This window comes from Sturnus vulgaris, chromosome 10 (genome assembly GCF_052056855.1).
Source record: "Sturnus vulgaris isolate bStuVul1 chromosome 10, bStuVul1.hap1, whole genome shotgun sequence".
Taxonomy (NCBI): Eukaryota; Metazoa; Chordata; class Aves; order Passeriformes; family Sturnidae; genus Sturnus; species Sturnus vulgaris.
The window spans coordinates 15,126,002-15,143,103 of record NC_142252.1 but is presented as its reverse complement, the minus strand read 5'-3'; the positions used below and the strand labels follow the sequence as shown (position 1 = coordinate 15,143,103).

The following is a 17,102-nucleotide window of genomic DNA, read 5'->3' as shown; positions in this document are numbered from 1 at the left end:
CTTGAGAACTTCATAAATTATAGCCTGGACACAAATGTAGCTCATCTTTATGTTCTTAAAATGAAAGCTAATGCATGTTAGGATTTGAGCAAGATTGTACAGGAAACTCAGCATATGGCTCTGGGTGGAAGAATTTTAATGGACACATAAACATGATCATTCTTGTTTTGTGCAATGCTTTTTGTGCTACTTTTCCTGTTCAGTTTCATTACACACTTCATGTAATTTTGATGGTAAGAATCTGAAGACAGAGAATAAAAATCACCTTAAAGCAATTAGCATGTGGGAACAGCTGTGTGAGGGAACCTTCAAGAATTCTTCAGTGCTGGTGTTACTTGTTGGATAATACATCAACCAGATGGCAGGGTAAGAAAATGAGGCCAAATATATTTCTTATTGCAATTGCAAGTTTTAATAACCTTAATTGGAAGGAAGGATGGACTAAGGTTTAAAGGTCTAGGCTGAAACTTGAGGCATCTGGTTCAATTCTCAATCTGACCTTGCCTTTCATGGTACATATCAGCCCATTACTTAGGCCCGTTATTTTTTAAGATTCTGGGGCATTCTTACACTAAATTCTGTAGAGCCTAATTCATCATACAGCATGTCCCCATGCTGGCTGCTGAGATACCCAGGCTTCCACACTCATGGATCCATCAGTCCTGCGCCAAGCAATTGCTTGATCACGTGGTGAGGGGTAATTCCCAACTTTCCTAGCAGCTATACTCAGCCTTAAGGCTGAGGTCTCTGGAGCAGGTTTGGGGGCCTTGTAGTGTCTGACATCCTCCTTTTTGCCACAACTTTTTTGGCCAATTTTAATACAAACACGGGTGACAGTTCTGGTAAGGGGAGACAGGCAGGGACTTTGCTTAGTTGCCACCCCTAGAATGGAGGCTGTAACTTTGTGGCATTAAGTCTTCCAAAGGAGATCACCTACAGTCAGACATTGGTACTAAACTTTTTCCCAGTGATGCTTCTCTTTTATCCTTTTTTTTTAATTAATAAATATGTGCTTCAGTTTGATGTTTCTCCAATGCTAAAGACCTTTGCTTCCTCAGAAATGTGAAGGGCATAATCTCCTTTTATTTTCAATTGGATTAAATTCAGCAGCGAGCTTGGGAACCCATCTTCTCTGCAGCATTGTCTCTTATCAGAAAATGGCTTAATCGTAAAAGACATCACGTACCTCAGCTTCATGCCTCGCTCTGACTCAGGCTGGATCCTGTTACAAGGTGGAGAGTGAGGAGAGAGATTCTTTGGCTAATAGATTCTTTGCTTAATCTTGCTCTTTCTTATTTACTTTGCTCTTCATGTTCACTTGTTTCCTAGGACTGTGGTGGCCTGCTGTCTGAAGGGGACAATCAGGGCTGTTACCCTCTGGATGGGCACATCCTGTGCAAGACCTGCAACTCTGCTCGGATCCAGGCTCTGACTGCCAAGGCCAGCACTGACCTCTGAGTATCAACTGTGACCCTCCCCAGGATGCCCATTGGGATTTATTGCACAAGCTTTGCATGATTTCTTTCCAGCTTAGGGTCTGAATCTCTGTTATTGAAAAAAAAAAGAAAACAAAAAAAAGAAAACAAAAAAAAAAGTAAAACTGGAAGGCCTTGGAACAAGAGGGCTGTTTGAGAGGCCATGTTCAGACTGCCTATGACAGGCACCTAATTTAGACACAACTGTTCAGGAGGGCAGTGAGTGAGTCAGAGCAGCTGGTGGAGTTAAGAGTCACAGCACCTAGGTTATCTGCCTGTAGAAGGAGGTCTGAACATGGTACTTACTATGCTTCTGTGTTTGATTCCTGTTTCTTAAGTACATTAAGGTAGAGGGTGAAAGATGGCTGAGGTAGTTAATTTCTCCCAAGTTATTTTGAGAACTTAACTAGCTCTCATTGAAGTCATGGGACTTCAATGTCTGCTGGTGACTTCAATAAGATCTGTGTCACCACTAGAAGTAGTTCCACTGTGCTAGAAGGTGTGAGAGCAGACCAAGCATTAACACAAACAATGCAACTGCAACTGTTCTGCACCTGAGTGTAGGTGTGATCTTGTATCTCTGGGACACAGATTGGTTATTTCTTAGGCCCTTCCTTGTCTCCACTCCCTTCCAGTTCAATAGGATTTTTTTTTTACTCATGAAAATCTACTTAGCTATTGCATAAATTTATTCAGTAGTGATGCTTCCAATTCACAATGTATGAGTAATCACAGAAAGATGTGAGCTTGCACACACTGTACACTACACACACACTGTACACTACACACACACAGCATGCTTTTGATTTACCAGGGGCATAAACCAGTCATGTCCATTGAGAAAATCTTTAAGGGATGTGGTGCTGGAAACACATTTCTGAAATCCCAGTGGTTAAAAAAAGATTAAAATGACTACATAAACTTCAGTGCAAAGCGATGCTCAAAAAAATCTTACACCACTCTCTCATACAGCCCATTCTGGTGGGACCACTGGCAGTGTTGGTCTCTGGGGAGACATCGAAGCAATAAAGTCTTGTTACATCTCCAGTTATTGCAATGGGAGGATTTTCCTTCTACAGTAACAGGGATTGAATCGAGCTTTGGGATGATACATATTTCTCTGATGTTAACACATGTGATCTGTATTTTTCAATTTAAAAAATCAGATCTTGTTTCAACAACAGCAAAAAATATCATCCTAAGTACATGTTCAGTTTTCATCCTAAGAAAACTGAAGAAGGTATTAAGCCCTTCACTATGCCATTCCAGAAAGCAGGCAATTTTTTTCCTTTCCCATTTTCATTCCAGCCACTTATAACTTGCTTCTCGTGAAATTCATGAGAGTAGAGTGCTGGGCCAGCAGCAGCATTTTCATCTTCAGTCCAGAATTAATATATATGCCAAGGTAAATAAAACTTGGGCATAGATAATCCTTTTTTCCCATGATCGTGGGTTTAGAGAGCTTTTGGGTTTTTTTAGTTTGGTTAATTAAAAACAAATAAAAAAATTAGAAATCCATGGCATTCTGAGCAGCTATAATAGTCTTGTTCATGAAACCCATAATAACTAAGGTGCAAATTACATAGTGAGGGAGTAATTTTCATATCACCGAATTGACATTAATATCTTATTTGCAGATGTAATCAAGGAAAATACCTTTCTTTGCACTTAAATTAAGAAGCAGAACTCAGTTACAGGCTGATTGACCATATAAGTGACGAACTGGCACTTTTCAAGAGTAAGTTAAAAGATTTTTTTTATGCATCCCACAGAAAAACAATAAGAATGTGGTGCTTTCCTCTTTGTATCAGGCTTCTGTTATAGAGAATAATTATATCCACTAATGCTGGAAAGAAAAGTTAGATGAGCTGAACTGATAGGAAGCAAAGGAAAAATTGTGATGGGATACTGCAGCTCCTGCAAATGGTGCATTTCCTTTCAGTTTAGCACTAACCTTTCTGGAAGAGCACTGTGATATTCTGTAGCTTCAGCTGTCTGTGGTAAATTCAAATGCAGAAATACCAGTCTGAAACTTCCATTCCTTACATGGTTTATACGTTGGCAAACTTCACCAGTGTCAGGGAAGTTTCCCAAAATTCACAACTTGAAATGAATCCTTCTTTGTAGAAGGGTGGCATCATTGAGCAGACTTCCTTCACCACCATAGGGGCTGTGCTGAAGCAGTTTGACTTTTTATACTGGATTTCTGCCCTGGCCTGCAAGAATGTTACTGCCTCAGACATAAACAGATTTTTTGGCACCCTTGTTCCCACCAGGTTCCACCTGGGCTGTTGCTCCCTGAACCGTGGCATGTAAGGTCCTTCTGAGCTCGCTTCTTGACACGCAGTCTGCACCACCACCAGTCAAAAAAACCTTGCAAATACTGAGCAAATTTAGTTTGAACTAAGACTACAAAAACAGAGGAGGTCAGTGCTGGGATACAAGCACAGGTGATAATGTGATGCATTTTGGTGCAGAATGAGCCATTCATCAGGCAGAAAAGGTAGCTCTGATCTTCCTTTCTCTTGTGGTTGTTATATCAAGTGGCTGATGAGACTCTCCTGAATAACCCTGGGGTAATTGATGGGGACAAAATGCTGTGCCTTCCAGCAGAATGTGGCCTAGACTAAGGAGGACGAAAGTTCAGAGCCTTTGGGCTTTTTACAGCGCTGCCATAGGCTGGACTGGAGCAAGTCATATGGCTCCTTGTCCTCTGTGTGAGAGAGCTGCTTTGCAGTTTCCCAGAGACATTATGGGGATTCAAATAGTCACAGACTAGCCCAAACTACTGATTTCTGAAGTTCTATTTTCTCTTTCCAGAAAGCTTTGCTGGTATGTAGGCCTGGGATTCCAGCCCATTTCAATGCATGCAGCCAGCCAGGAGATCAGCTCTGAATCCTCTCTGTTATGAGAGTGCTGTGCTGAGCTGGGCTGGCACGCACAGAGGTGAGAGCCAAAATTTTCAAGCACTAAATACTTCATGGATGAAATATGATTGACAAAGATTGAGCAGTGTTGATGTTTGAGGTGCTGTGGCTGGTTTCTAGACCTGACATATCTGTGCAAAGGTACTGTGATGGGGTTTTTTTCACTTCTAAACACCAAAGCCATCTGCCTGTTGGAAGGAGTGTCCAAAATCCTCATCTTTATTCTGTGTGGTTTTGTTTTCCAAAATTGCTATAAATATATTTGAAAGATATTGAATATATATCACGGAGGCTCTCATCACCCACATGGATATGGAAATCTCCCTGCTGATGCTTTGGGATTTAATTAGGAAATGCTGGTGGGATTTATCTCAATTATACTGCAATTAAGAACCACTGGGATATGGCTTCATCACGATATTTATCACATATTTATAATATATCATGTTTATCTGTTCCAAAGAAGGAGTCTTTTTGCCAAAGAGACCTTGCTTTTTTAAAGCTGGACCTTCTTAGCCATGACAAAAATTCACATCATCTGTAGCTGTGTTAATGTCCAAACTGTTCCTTTCAGAAAGAATTGGAAGATCACACAAACATTTCTGTTCAAGTCTGCAGTTTCTGCTTATGCTGCTTTGTCTATTATTTGTTGGCAAGTAGGGCCTGATCCCATGATTTGTGTGGCCAGACAGGGCCCAGGATCAGGTTCTGATTTAGCAAAATATTTAAGTCCCTGGGGCTTGTTTAAGTGCAGACTTAAAGCCATTACATGGTGTGACATAAGCCGTTAACACCAGACTGGTTCTTTATCTCGTGATCATACTGGTTTGATCTGGGTAGGATGTGGGCACAGTCAAATTTCTATCAAATTATCCAGAACACAGGAAATGGCTCCTGTGTCACCCTTGTGCCAATTGCAGGAGAGCACCACAGCTGATCAAATGTAACATTTGGATGACAGGAGGCTGAGTTGTTACAAGATGAGTGCTTTGTCTTGGGTGGCTGTGGCACCTTTCATTTCACAAGTAGCCCTACAGCCAGATTTACTGTATCTTTGAGCCATGGCTTTAAAACTGTCTACTTAAACTTTCTCCAGGAGATTGGGTTGCCTTGGTTACAGCCCAATCCTTAAGCATATCCCCAAGGCTAACACTAGTATTTTGTGAATGTGATAGTTTTATTGTCACTTATTTTATTCATTGAACATTACTTTTAAAAGCAGAAAGCCACACCAATTCTTTAGCCTATCAGATAATACACCTTTAATTTTGGTTTTGGGAGGGGTGTTAATATTTTAATTCTTAGATTTTTATCATGGCTGCAAAACACTTGGGTAATGACTTAATCATAAAGGTGTGGGAGTACCAAAGTGTTTGTCACTCTACATAATAGTGTTCATCGTGATAGTAGGAGTGAGGCTTTCATAAAACACAGGCCTTAAATTGACTTTCTGCCTATCAGCAAAATGTGCCTGAGAAGAATGAGAAAAAAAAAAGTCTTTAAAGAAATGGTGGTTGTTAAAGAGAATATGCAACAAGTCTGAAATCTCTTTGGACCTGTTATGGCTGCTGCTTGGCTGTGGTTAGCTCAAGCCTGGCTTAGGTTTGATAAGTGCTGGTTCCTTTTGATTTTGAGGTGGTCTGGAAGGCAAGGGATAACAGGACCCAAGAGAAGGTTCTTGAGAGAAATCCCGTGTCAAGGATGAATGTTAGACACCTGGTGCTTGTGCTGAGTGGCTCAGAAAGGTTTGAGTTGCTGACTGGAATTTGTTGGTTCTGGTTCCTGCAGTGAGGTCACAGTGTTGATTTGTGTTTGTTCAGCAGCCTCACACAGGTTCAGTACTGCAAGCTGGGGCTGTTGGAGAGGGGGTGCTGAACCATCCCACTGTGGTGAAATCCCCCTGAGAAAACACCAGTGATGGTAACTGAGGGTTTGCTGTGGAAGGAGGGCAGGAACTGTTCCATAACCTTAGAGGCTGGTAAAATACAGACCAAGAGAGCTGTGAGAACACTATTTCCAGTTAGAGCTGGTTGCAATTTTTACACTAAATTACGTGATATCAGAAGGGCCATTTTTTAATGAGAAATTATCTCTTTTTGCAATGTTACCCACAACGGTTTTTAAGGGTTGTTTTTTGCTGTTATGATTAAAATTATAGTGAATTTTTATCTAAATAAATTTCAGAATTGTTAACAAGTATTTTTATTTCACAAAGACCCATGTCGTCTTTCATAGTTTTTTGTAGTTCTTGGGATTCTTCTGTTGGTAAATTAAGTTTCTGTTACAATTTTGAAAATTTCTTTGGATAAAAATTCTACTTAAAACCAAGCAAATGTTCTTGGAAAGTGGTTCAGTATTGGACCTGGAGAAATAAAAAAAAGCTTTGAAACTTTTCACAAGATGTTTTTTTCCCTATTTTTAACTAGTTTTGCTAATTTTGAAGTCACTGTTTCCTTTGTTAGAACAATCCAAGTAATGTGACTCTTAAAATAACAGTGTTACTTCTGTTGGATTCATTTTTCTTATCTGTCTTAAAGCCATGGAGGGCTGGCTATAGGGACTGCCAGTGTCTTTTTCTGTGGCAACTGCAAATTTCTTCTTTGTTTCTATCTTGGGGTCTCTTTCTGTTTGACTTTTTCCCTTGAAATTACTGAAGAATATAAGCACATTATGGCAAGTGCCGTGAAAGTCAAGAGATGCTGATTAAACTTCATCTTCTTTCTGGGCTTGGGAATGGCATTTTTCGTTAAATATTTCTAGAAATATTACCTGTCTCCCTCAGCATTTCAACTTTGAATTTGTAACAGTTGGTTGCCCAGCTGGCATTTGGAGCCTGAGAGAGAACACATTTTACACGTGTGAAATTATGACATTCATCCAGCATTTAAAAATCGAAGAGAAAAAACATAACCTCAGTAGGTTTCCTGGTGGACATTGAGGAACAGCTCTCACTTCAGCCTGGAAACCTGCTGTGGTCTGAAAAAAACTTTAAGTTCCCCCCTTGCAGGGCAGTCTGGCACATACACACACATGTCAGGTGTTTGTGGGGCTGTAACTGAGTAGAAATAAAGGCTGCAGTATTGACTGTTGCTACTAATACTGCACTGGGCTTTACTCCTGACTACATGTCCCTGGTCTCTTTGGCTTCATGTAACGTGTGGAAGCACGGGGTTTATCACGGGTAGCAAGAGCATCCAGTTAAAACTTCTTTTTTTTTTTTTAATGTTGCTGTTCGTCCAGTATTCTCATCCTACTTAGATATTTTAGAAAATGAGGAAGGAAACAGAAGCCCCAGTGGTGGCATTACCTTTACGTTTCCAGGGGTTAGAGTCCCTCCCCAGGAACATCCCACTTGGGGTGTCTCTGCTTTCCTGCCTCTGCCTCCCCACAAGCCTCTCTCTTACCCACTTTTTCCATGTCCTCAATGTGCACTCATCTTTGCAGTAAAGATGGTTTCTTACTTACTTCACCGAGGTATTGTGAGTCTTAGCTAGTAGTTGGAAAAACTTGTTCAGATCTTTAATCAAGTAGTTTTGTGCGTCCTTAGTATCAGTGGCCTGCCATATGGATATCAAAGAAAATTGTTATAATTATTGCTTTTTAAATTATTATGAAATTGTGCCTTACTTTTTCAGTCATATTTAACCATGTAATTTAGAACCACATGATTGCAGGGATTTACCATGAAGAAATATGTTTGAAGGATAGTTTGTTTTTTAAGTTTTTTTTTTCCTCAAAAATGATTTTATTAGCTTTTCCTCTTTTATTTTTTCCCTCCAGTTATATTCCTTTAATATGTTTGTGTAAAAGGGCAGCCAGAATTTGCATTCGTGAGAGACAGAAGATTTTATTTGGTCTTGTATGTAGAGCTTTCATTTTCTTTTATGTTCCTTCAGGAAAATTCCTCTCTCCCCAATTACTCATACTGAGATGTCTTTAAATGCAGGCTGACCAGTAAGGGTTTTTTGTTGTTGTTTAATTTAGTGTGTGGTTTGCTTTGTGGTTGTGGTTTTTCTTTTAATTAACCAGATATTAGGTGCTGGGGAGGCATTGCACATTAATGCAGAATGTTAATGCTAATTTTCACAGAAAAGACAAAATGAGAGTGTTTCCCTGTCTCCAGTGCAGTTTTGTTGCTGCTCTGTGTACAACACTAATATTAAGCCAGACTGTAAAGGCTAAATACTCAGAGTGACCTACTTCCATTCACCAGCAAGAATCCTTTGTCAGCTGACTCCTGTTTGTTTGTTCATTTTTAAATGTCGGATTACAGAACGAGCATCTCCTAAAGATGAAAGAAAACAGTGTTTTCATGTGCAGGAAATTTGGGGTTGCAGTAACAGAACATTTTCTTTGTGAATTTGGATGTCATGGTGTTTTAAGCTCCTGCCTGGAGCCTAAATCAATTTGGCCTCTCATCCAGTTCATCTAACTGGTGCTCCTAAAAGGCTGCAGCCCTGCAAAAGCTCATGCAGCATTTTTGGCTGCCTTCCCTTGCTCCCATTTGGTACATATTTGCACAATTTAACTGAGCTTTTCTTTCTGCTGAAGGTCAGATGCAAGCGATACGAAACACTAAACTTTATAAACAAGCAAAACCATTTCAACCACAGCATTTTGGACTAGAATGGATTTTTAGGTGGCGCACTGTCAGAGAGGGGATCCTGAGACTGCATTGGACTGGAACAGGATGCAAAGCCACAAGCCTTGTTTTTTTTAATAAACTACTTACTGTAATCCAGCTAGAGAGTTTCAGCCTCACACTTCAGAAGAAGCTTCCAGTAGCTATGCACGTACAGGCACTTTCTCTCTTGCAGAAAGTGAAACTTTCCCAACCAGAGTAAATTTAACCTATTGCATAAGATGCTGGAAGTTGATTGGTTTTTTACTTTCCTTGGGATTCTCACTGTAACCTCTGTGTGCAGAGGATGAATAGCTTTTCTTTTCCCCCTCTTTTTTTTTTTTTTCTTTCCTGACAAGATTAGATGTTGCATATTGATGAGCTAGCATTTCAAAGGTCCATGGGGCTTTGGAACATATTAAGAATCTCTGAAGTTTAATATTCACCATGTTTTAAATATTCAGAAGGAAAAATCTGCATAAAATGGCTTTTGATAAATATGTTCTAGGGATTCTTTCTTTCTATCTTACACAAGCATTGTGGGGATTGTGGCTGTGCCAGTTTTGTTCCAAAGTGTCCTTTGTTTCAGCATTTCAGGATCATTTTGGTCCCATCTGTATGCCCAGTACCAGTCCTGAAGTCTGTTACAGTTTCTACTGGGACTGTACAGAAAGCAGGTGGATGTGACCAAGAAAAAGGCTCAGCTGAGCATTGGAACTCCTGAATATCTGCTTGGGGCTCCCTCCCTATGACAGCTGGACACATCCGGCCCTTTTCTGTGCCTGCTTCTCGTGATGGGGTTAGGGTCAGGCCCTTATGAGATCTTTCTGCAAAGGTGTTCTATACCAGTGGGGTTTTGAGATTAGAAAGGGCAATATCCTGGGTGCAGGAGCAAAGCAAGGTGTCATGTGATGAATTTCAGATCTCACAGGGCAGTCTCACCTTCTTTGGAAGTCTCTTTGGGGAGAATCTCACCAAAAAGCAGTAAAAAAGTGCCTTTAGGAGAAATCCACCCCTGGGGATGCTCCATTTCTCCTGCTCTTGAAAATCTGATTCAAGCTTTAGATGAGGAGGATCAGTTGCTGGCTGCAAAGGTGCTGCTATTTTGCTGTATTATCAACACGTGTCCTTACTCTCCATGTCCCATGGTACATCCCAGGGTGTTGCAGGACAGTGCTTTGGTCCCTCTCACACCCAGCCTTGACTTTGTCACACCAGTTCCTGTGAATCAGTGCCTGGTATTTGTTCTCAGGACTGCTCTGGCTCAGGCCAAGGGCACCTCGTGCCTCTGTGCAAAAGGTGGTGCTTTCAGGTTTTACCTTACAAATAATGCAGCCCTTTCAAACTCACCTTTCTTCTCTCATGTATTCTTGACAGAAGTAGGATTTTAAATATTTCATAGCATTCTTCTTTCTTCTTCCTTTTTGCCAGATGCCTTGAAAACATTGTCAGATTACGATCTGGGGGGGATCAGGATCAGTTTCCTTTCTTTCTTGATTGCTTGGTGTAGGTTTGCAATGAGGGTTTTGTCTTTTTTTTTTTTTTGTTAGTCTTACAGAACAGATGCCTTCATTTTATGCAGAGAAAGATTGTCTATGATTAGAGCTAATCCGGGATGGCAGGATTGGACCCCCACAGTGAAAGCTAGAAAAGTGATTGCAAAAGTATTCTGTTTCTCCTTTATTAATTGCTCAGGAAGTTTCCACCAAAGGCTCATGTAGCCCAACTGGCCTATGTAATAAGTAGCAGGGCCTGTAATTACAGTCTGCCTTCTGATCCTATCTGTGCTCTGACTTTCTAGGCACTGCAGTTCTATTTACATCTGGCTCTTTGTCACCTTTTTAAATTTTTGATTGGTCACTAAGGGAAGGAGGGCACGAGCTGTGAGCCCTGCGAGGTGCAGCAAGAACAAACGAGGGAGTTCTCCTCCCTCTCACGTATCTGCCTGATTTGGGACCCAGAAGAGAGCTCGAGGAGCAGGAAGATTTTACCAGCCGTGCAGCAGAGGAAGTGGCTGCCTGCCAACTGGGTATCTTTCAGGACCTCAGAGTTCTTTATAGAACTGGAAATCTGAACCTTTTACAGGTCTTAACTAGTGTGCTCTCCTGTGAGATAGTTCATCAGCATTTCTTTGCTCTGAGCAGTTCCTACAGGATTTGACCTTTTTTTCTCTGTAAGATTCAAGGTTTTATGGTTGCAAACAGATCCTTCCCCATATGGCATGAGGAGGGAGATGGCTTTTGGCATCGTGCAGAGAAGCTGTGTTACAAATCACGGTATCAATGTGGAAAACAAGAGTAACTTGAGTGGGAGGGGGAAGGCAGTGATTTACACGTGGTTCAGTACCAGGCTCACCAGCTCTGAGCACAGCCTCAAGCAAATGAGCTCCCTGGGGTGTCAGTTCTGAGACCTGCAGGAGAATAATGGGCCCCTTGTGGGAGTGTTTGGTGCTGGTCACTCTGGCAGTAATCTCTTATCTCATTTGGAAACATGCACTAAACTTTGGGTAAAGCTACAGAATGGTGCCCCCCAGACTTCTTCCTCAAGGCAGACTCCCAGTGCTATGTTTGATCAAGAAGAATGAAAGCCATTAGGCAAATACTGTACTCTGCAAAAAAAAACCATTAACAATCTACTATGGATACTTTTAATGTCCATTAAACTGTTACACAAATTGTCCCTTTTCTACTGCTTGCACTGTTATTTCATTATTTTTAACCTGACTTCTGTTTATAAAATACCCCTCAATTATTTTTTATTTTTTTGTAACTCTGCTTCTAAGAAAGTTGATGCTTTAAAGGAAAAAAAAAAACTTAGTTTCAAACATGGGTTTTTCAGGCTTCTAAATTAATAATTTCTACACCTGACCCAGTTCCTGCAGCTGCCAAAAAAGAAAAGAGAAAGCTATTTAAATTTCTCATAGAACCATTTATCTCTTAAAATATGCCAAGGCAATTTGAGGTGGGGGTGGAGACTCAGCTATTTATCTCAGCAGCTTGATTTTTCTCTTTATGTTTCTAACTGTCAGGGGGAAAAAACCGGTAGGAAGCTATTCTTGGGCTATTATTGATGTATTGTGTTGCCATTATGCAGGATGTCTGCTTTGCTATATACGGAAGGACATTAATAATAGCCATCTCCCCTGCCCCCACCCTCGGTTCCTCTTTGGGAAGATATGGTTTAACTGGAGCATCTGCTGTGTTCAAATTGCTGCTCCTTCCTCCCCTTCCCCCAGTTCATTCCCAAACTAGTTTTAGGAACCAGGGCTAAGGAAATAGGGGGACATTATTTTTGCCATTTTTCTGCCTACTTCTGTGGTAACTGCAGGCAAATAATTTCTATGCCCTGTACCTGTCTTTCATTTTAAGTTCATCAATGCAAAGAAAAAAGCCTTTCTTGCTGTCTTTTTCTTACAAAGGCTGGCTGGCAGAACGGGCTCAGCAACAAACCTCTGATTTGTTATTACCCAGCATTTCATATCCACAAACATCGGTTTCATTATTTCCAGTTAGTAGGAAAATGAATTCCCGTTCCCATCCCTCCTACCCCAGGTTTAAAGCATTGTTATGAGACTTTAAAGGGTCCTTCTACTTGTTTAAAGACTCGGATGCTTGTTTTATTTTTGGAAGCAGAGTGTACAGTGAACAGGAATAGTTTGATGTTTAAAAAATAGCCCCAGTTCAGCATTCCCCTGAAGTGCGGGAAGTCCTGTCTCTGCAGGGCTGTGCCAGCAGCGTGACAGCCCAGAGAGCAAAGCCAGCTTGAAAAGGAAAAAGAACTGGCCTGCCCCACTTCATCTGTGAGAAGAGAGAGGTGAAAATAATAAACGTGGCAAGAAAATAAAAGACAGGATTGCTCTGATTTTTTATTTTAATGGCTGTTCCTATGTCTCCTGCTGATTTTGTTCCATAGTAGCTTTGCTTATTCAGCATTTTTGGTAATCGGGACCATGTGTTTTTTCATGGTATCATTATTTTTACTTTTCATTTGTTGAGTTGTAGTCTTGCTCTGGTCCCCATAGGGTATGGAGCCACTTTGATTTGGGCACTGAGTGAAAACAGTTAGGAGCTCTGTCTAGGAGAGCTTACCTAGAATTTGGAACCAGCAAATGCAATAAGAATATTTTCCAGTCTGATATAGAGAGATTTTCAAAATAGGAATTCTCCATGGGAGGAATGTCTGGGGAAATGCTTAGATTTCAAAATGAAAGGGAGATAGCCATTCAGTGTATTTTCTTGTCACTTTTATAATCTTCCTTGGTGGTGTACAAGGAGAAAAATGACACCCTCTGTTCCCTAAACTAAGCCAGAACCCAGCATCTCGTCTGCAAACATTTGCTCCAGCTCCAGCTTTCCATACTGCTGCAGCATGGGAGTGAGGAAGGCGTGCTAAGGGAGCAAGGTCAACCTCATCCTCTCCACAGCCAGCACTGCTCTCCATGGTGAGTCTGCGTCCAGCCTAGGGCTTGATCCTGCCTTCCCAGTGTGACTATTTTGCCAGAATCAGCTGTTTTCTCTCTGCCGTTGGCTATGGGACTGTGTGCAATGATGAGGATTTGCAGAGAGGGAGGAGAAGATCCTGTTCCAATTAGGCTGCCTTTGTGCTAATGTTTCATTCAGGGCTGCATGAGATAAGAGCAGTTTGCACTGAAATGCACAGCCGGAGGTTGTAGTTTGTGTTTCAACTCTGTTGAGATGGTACCCATTGAAAATCGAAACTGGGGTGCTTTTTTGCATCTGCCAGTGCTTTACTGACAGCTCTGTGTGGGCTGGAAACCCATTTCAGTTTGGCAAATGGACATTTTGTGCCTTGTCCCCCAAGTCTGATCTAGTTCTTTGCTTCATCCACCTAAAAAGTATTTCTGATGTGCCTAAGTAGCTAAGCTGCTGACAAGCATCTCAACAGAACAACCAGCAAGGTGACAAGTAGGCTATTGACAGAGCTGCCTTTACCAAAAGTGTATTCCACTTTCTTCACTGTGTGCCTTTTCAGAGACCTGCTGTGCTCCTTTATGGGCAGCAGAGAAACAGTCCTAGTGCTGAGCAGGGATGGGAACTAGGAGGGTGATGGAGAAGAGAAGCAAGAGGCTAATGCTGAGCATCTGTTCTCCATGGGATAAGCAAAGCAGTGGCTTATTCCATCAGTACAGCTTGTCTTGCTTTATACACCCTGTTGTCTGGTGTTCTCTAGCAGAGGTGCTTGGGTATGTCTACTCAAACATCTCTTCCTGATCAGAACTCCAGAGTCATTCATATCTGAAGAATTCTTTTCCCTTAATATTGTCTCTTATAAAATTTCCATCACTCATTTTTTTTATATAATGCTAACAGAGAAAATCTAAAGATGAACCAAAGTTTGATTGGTGCTACTGTATTAAAAAAGCTGATATGCTCTCATTTTCAATCCTCAAAATAATGTTTTAGCAAATTTTTCCCTGCTGAGATCAGACGGGAAATGCAAGGTGTATTGGAAATGCAGTAAAGGCAAAGATTTGATATTTTGAATGCTCTGAACTGCACTGCTGTGACCTCCTCTGCTGCCTCTTTGGAGAGTGAGAACTGAATATTGGTAGAGGTATAGGCAGAGCCAAGTAATGCCTGGACTTTCTCTCATGGTCTTGCTAGAAAGGATCTGCCTTGGTGAGACATCAACTTCCTTAATGGTCCTGCACTTTCCCATGCCACAGTGTTTTGGACAGTCATGGAGACTGGAGAGCAGTCTGCAGTGCCTTCCCTCTAGTTAGTCAAATGAGAGACCCCGAGTACTAATTCTGCAGTTTAATGGAAGTCACTTTCCAGAACAGAACAAACAGCAGAGGTCTGTCATGTTTCAGAGCCCGATTTCTCATGCTGTCCGTACCTGTGGGCTGATACAAGGGGGTCTGGACCACACATAAGTCATTCCAGAAGGATTCCTCTTGGCTCCATGCCCCATGGAGAAACCCCTAAGGGCTGGGAGAATGATTCAGCTCTTTCAGACTGCAAGGAGGAAGCGCCCCCAGGAATGTATTTGTCCTACGTAGCTGCTATGCTTTGGCCTGTCCCTGCCAGTTGCAGAGCTGTCTGCTCGAGGGTTCACAGTACAGGGATGATCTGTACTGGATGTGCAGTAATTCACAGTGGTTTGAGGTGGTGTTCCAGCTCCATGGTGGTTGTTGGCTTAGCCCTCGAGATGGGGAAGGTTTTGCGTTGCTGCCTTTGTTGCAGCTGGGAGGGAGCATGACTGGCCGCTCTCCTCCTTGTGTGGTGTCAGCAGACAGAGGCTCTCAGTGCTATGGGAAGCATCTTCCTTTTAAATGTGAATCACTAGCCTAGGGATCTGGCAAGGGGGGCACGAGGAAGCACTTCCTATATGAGGAATGCTTCTGCTGCACACTCCATGCCCTTGGATCCTAATGAAGTAACATTACTTGAGCTTTTAGGACTGGTCTCCTGTCTGCCAGAGCTTGGGGGTACCAGAGTTTTACTCCTTGCTGAGCAAAAGCACTACCCAAGTCTGTGGGGGGGCCTAATCCTGCTGCCATTGGAATTTTCCTGGTTCCTGTGAATTGCTGAGTGCACCTCCTGTGAGCTGCTGAGTAGCCTCCCTTGTCACTGAACCCATCAGGCCACTTGTCTCCCTCACTGACTGCTTCCACAGGGCTTTGAGGGCACTCAGGAAATGCAATCAGCACCTTACAGGATCGATCTACTAGGCAATAAATGAAGTTTTTTCTCTGGTAACTTGTGTGCATGAATTGAAAATCATTTATTCCAATTTGTTCTGAGGACGGATGCAGCATATACACATTTTCTATATTTATAAATATATAGAGATATATATTTTGTTCTCAGCTAGTTACCTCTTCTAAACTGCAATTTTCAGAGCAACCGGCATATATTTTTTATTCAACACGTAAAATGACTTTTTACAGTAAGAGAATGAAAGCTGTTTTAAGCATGTGTTTTCTGTATTTTTATTATGCATTATCCAATTATATTGAGATGTATTTTCCTCTTTGCTCTGCTCTTTCAGTTGTTATCCTTTTTATCAGTTATGCTTTTCAAATGTTTTGTAAGGGAAAATAAATATGCAAAATCGCCAGATGCCTTTTTTCTTTGCAGAAGAAGTATCACAAATGCTTTTTTATTACATTTTACCAATCCAATAAACTTCTTATAAATTTCATTTTTGTTTGCTAGTGTGTGAAATTATTTTTTCAAGTTGAATGGTATTTACTTTCTCCCAGCCTCCACCTGCAATTATGCTTCATATGCTTCACCTTTTTCTCTTTAAGGTTCAAAATTTCATTGTGTGGCTCCTGAGCATACCTAATTCAAGAGTCTCTTCCACTGTTGGGTGAAGTAAGGATACAAAGTGTCCCAGGAGAGGCTCCCCCCAATCATACTGACCATCTCTTGATGAATTTTGCACTATTCCTAAAAATGCATACCTTTGCATTGGAGAGCACTCCATTCCTAACCCATGCAGTAATCTGCAGAGTTTGGTCGTATGGGAAGGTGTCCACAAATGTTCTCAAATTTGGGTTGTGATGGGGTGACAGTAGAGCCAGACACCTTGCTCTGCAGCTGAATGGAGGAACATTATTCAAACAGTTGTGGGGAGAGTAGAAAGAAGTGTGGTTAGCAAAGCTTATCTCTTCTAAAAACTTGTTTCCAGAGTATCATTGTGGTAAATAATCAGGATTGTTCCCATCTGCTTAAAAAATATCACTGGTTGCCACACAGCCTGACCTCTACCTCTCCAGCCACAGACCCTGGTGCAGCACCAAATGCTCTCCCTGCCAGAAATGCTTCATGTGGTGGGGAGTCCAGTGTATCCCAATAAGCTTTTCCATAAATGCATGCTAAATATCTGCACCCTGCTCATAGCCTCTGTTTTTCTACCCTTTCTATCCCTGGACCTTTTTATAAAAGCCCTTTTCTCTCAGAAATCTCCTGCACAGTGCTGCACAGATTGTCTTCAATGTGGAATTTATTCCCATGAACTTTAGCAGTCTGGAAGACAGCTTTGTTGTCTAAGGTGGCCCTCACATCAGTAGAGAAGCTGTGTCATCTGTTCTTTAGGTAAGCACCTGAG

The 17,102-nt window shown here is 41.5% G+C and overlaps 1 protein-coding gene across 5 annotated transcripts in view; it reads left to right on the top strand.

Annotated features, from left to right (window-relative positions):
• Positions 1-16,190, top strand: part of LPP (LIM domain containing preferred translocation partner in lipoma) — a 331,939-nt gene extending 315,749 nt beyond the window's left edge. For all 5 annotated transcript variants that reach the window (XM_088170915.1, XM_088170914.1, XM_088170913.1 and 2 more), the window contains one exon: positions 1,330-16,190. In XM_088170915.1, the coding sequence (XP_088027041.1) occupies positions 1,330-1,458 (129 nt within the window). In that variant the 3' untranslated portion in view covers positions 1,459-16,190. The remainder of the gene's footprint in view (positions 1-1,329) is intronic.
• The last annotated feature ends 912 nt before the right edge of the window (positions 16,191-17,102 follow it).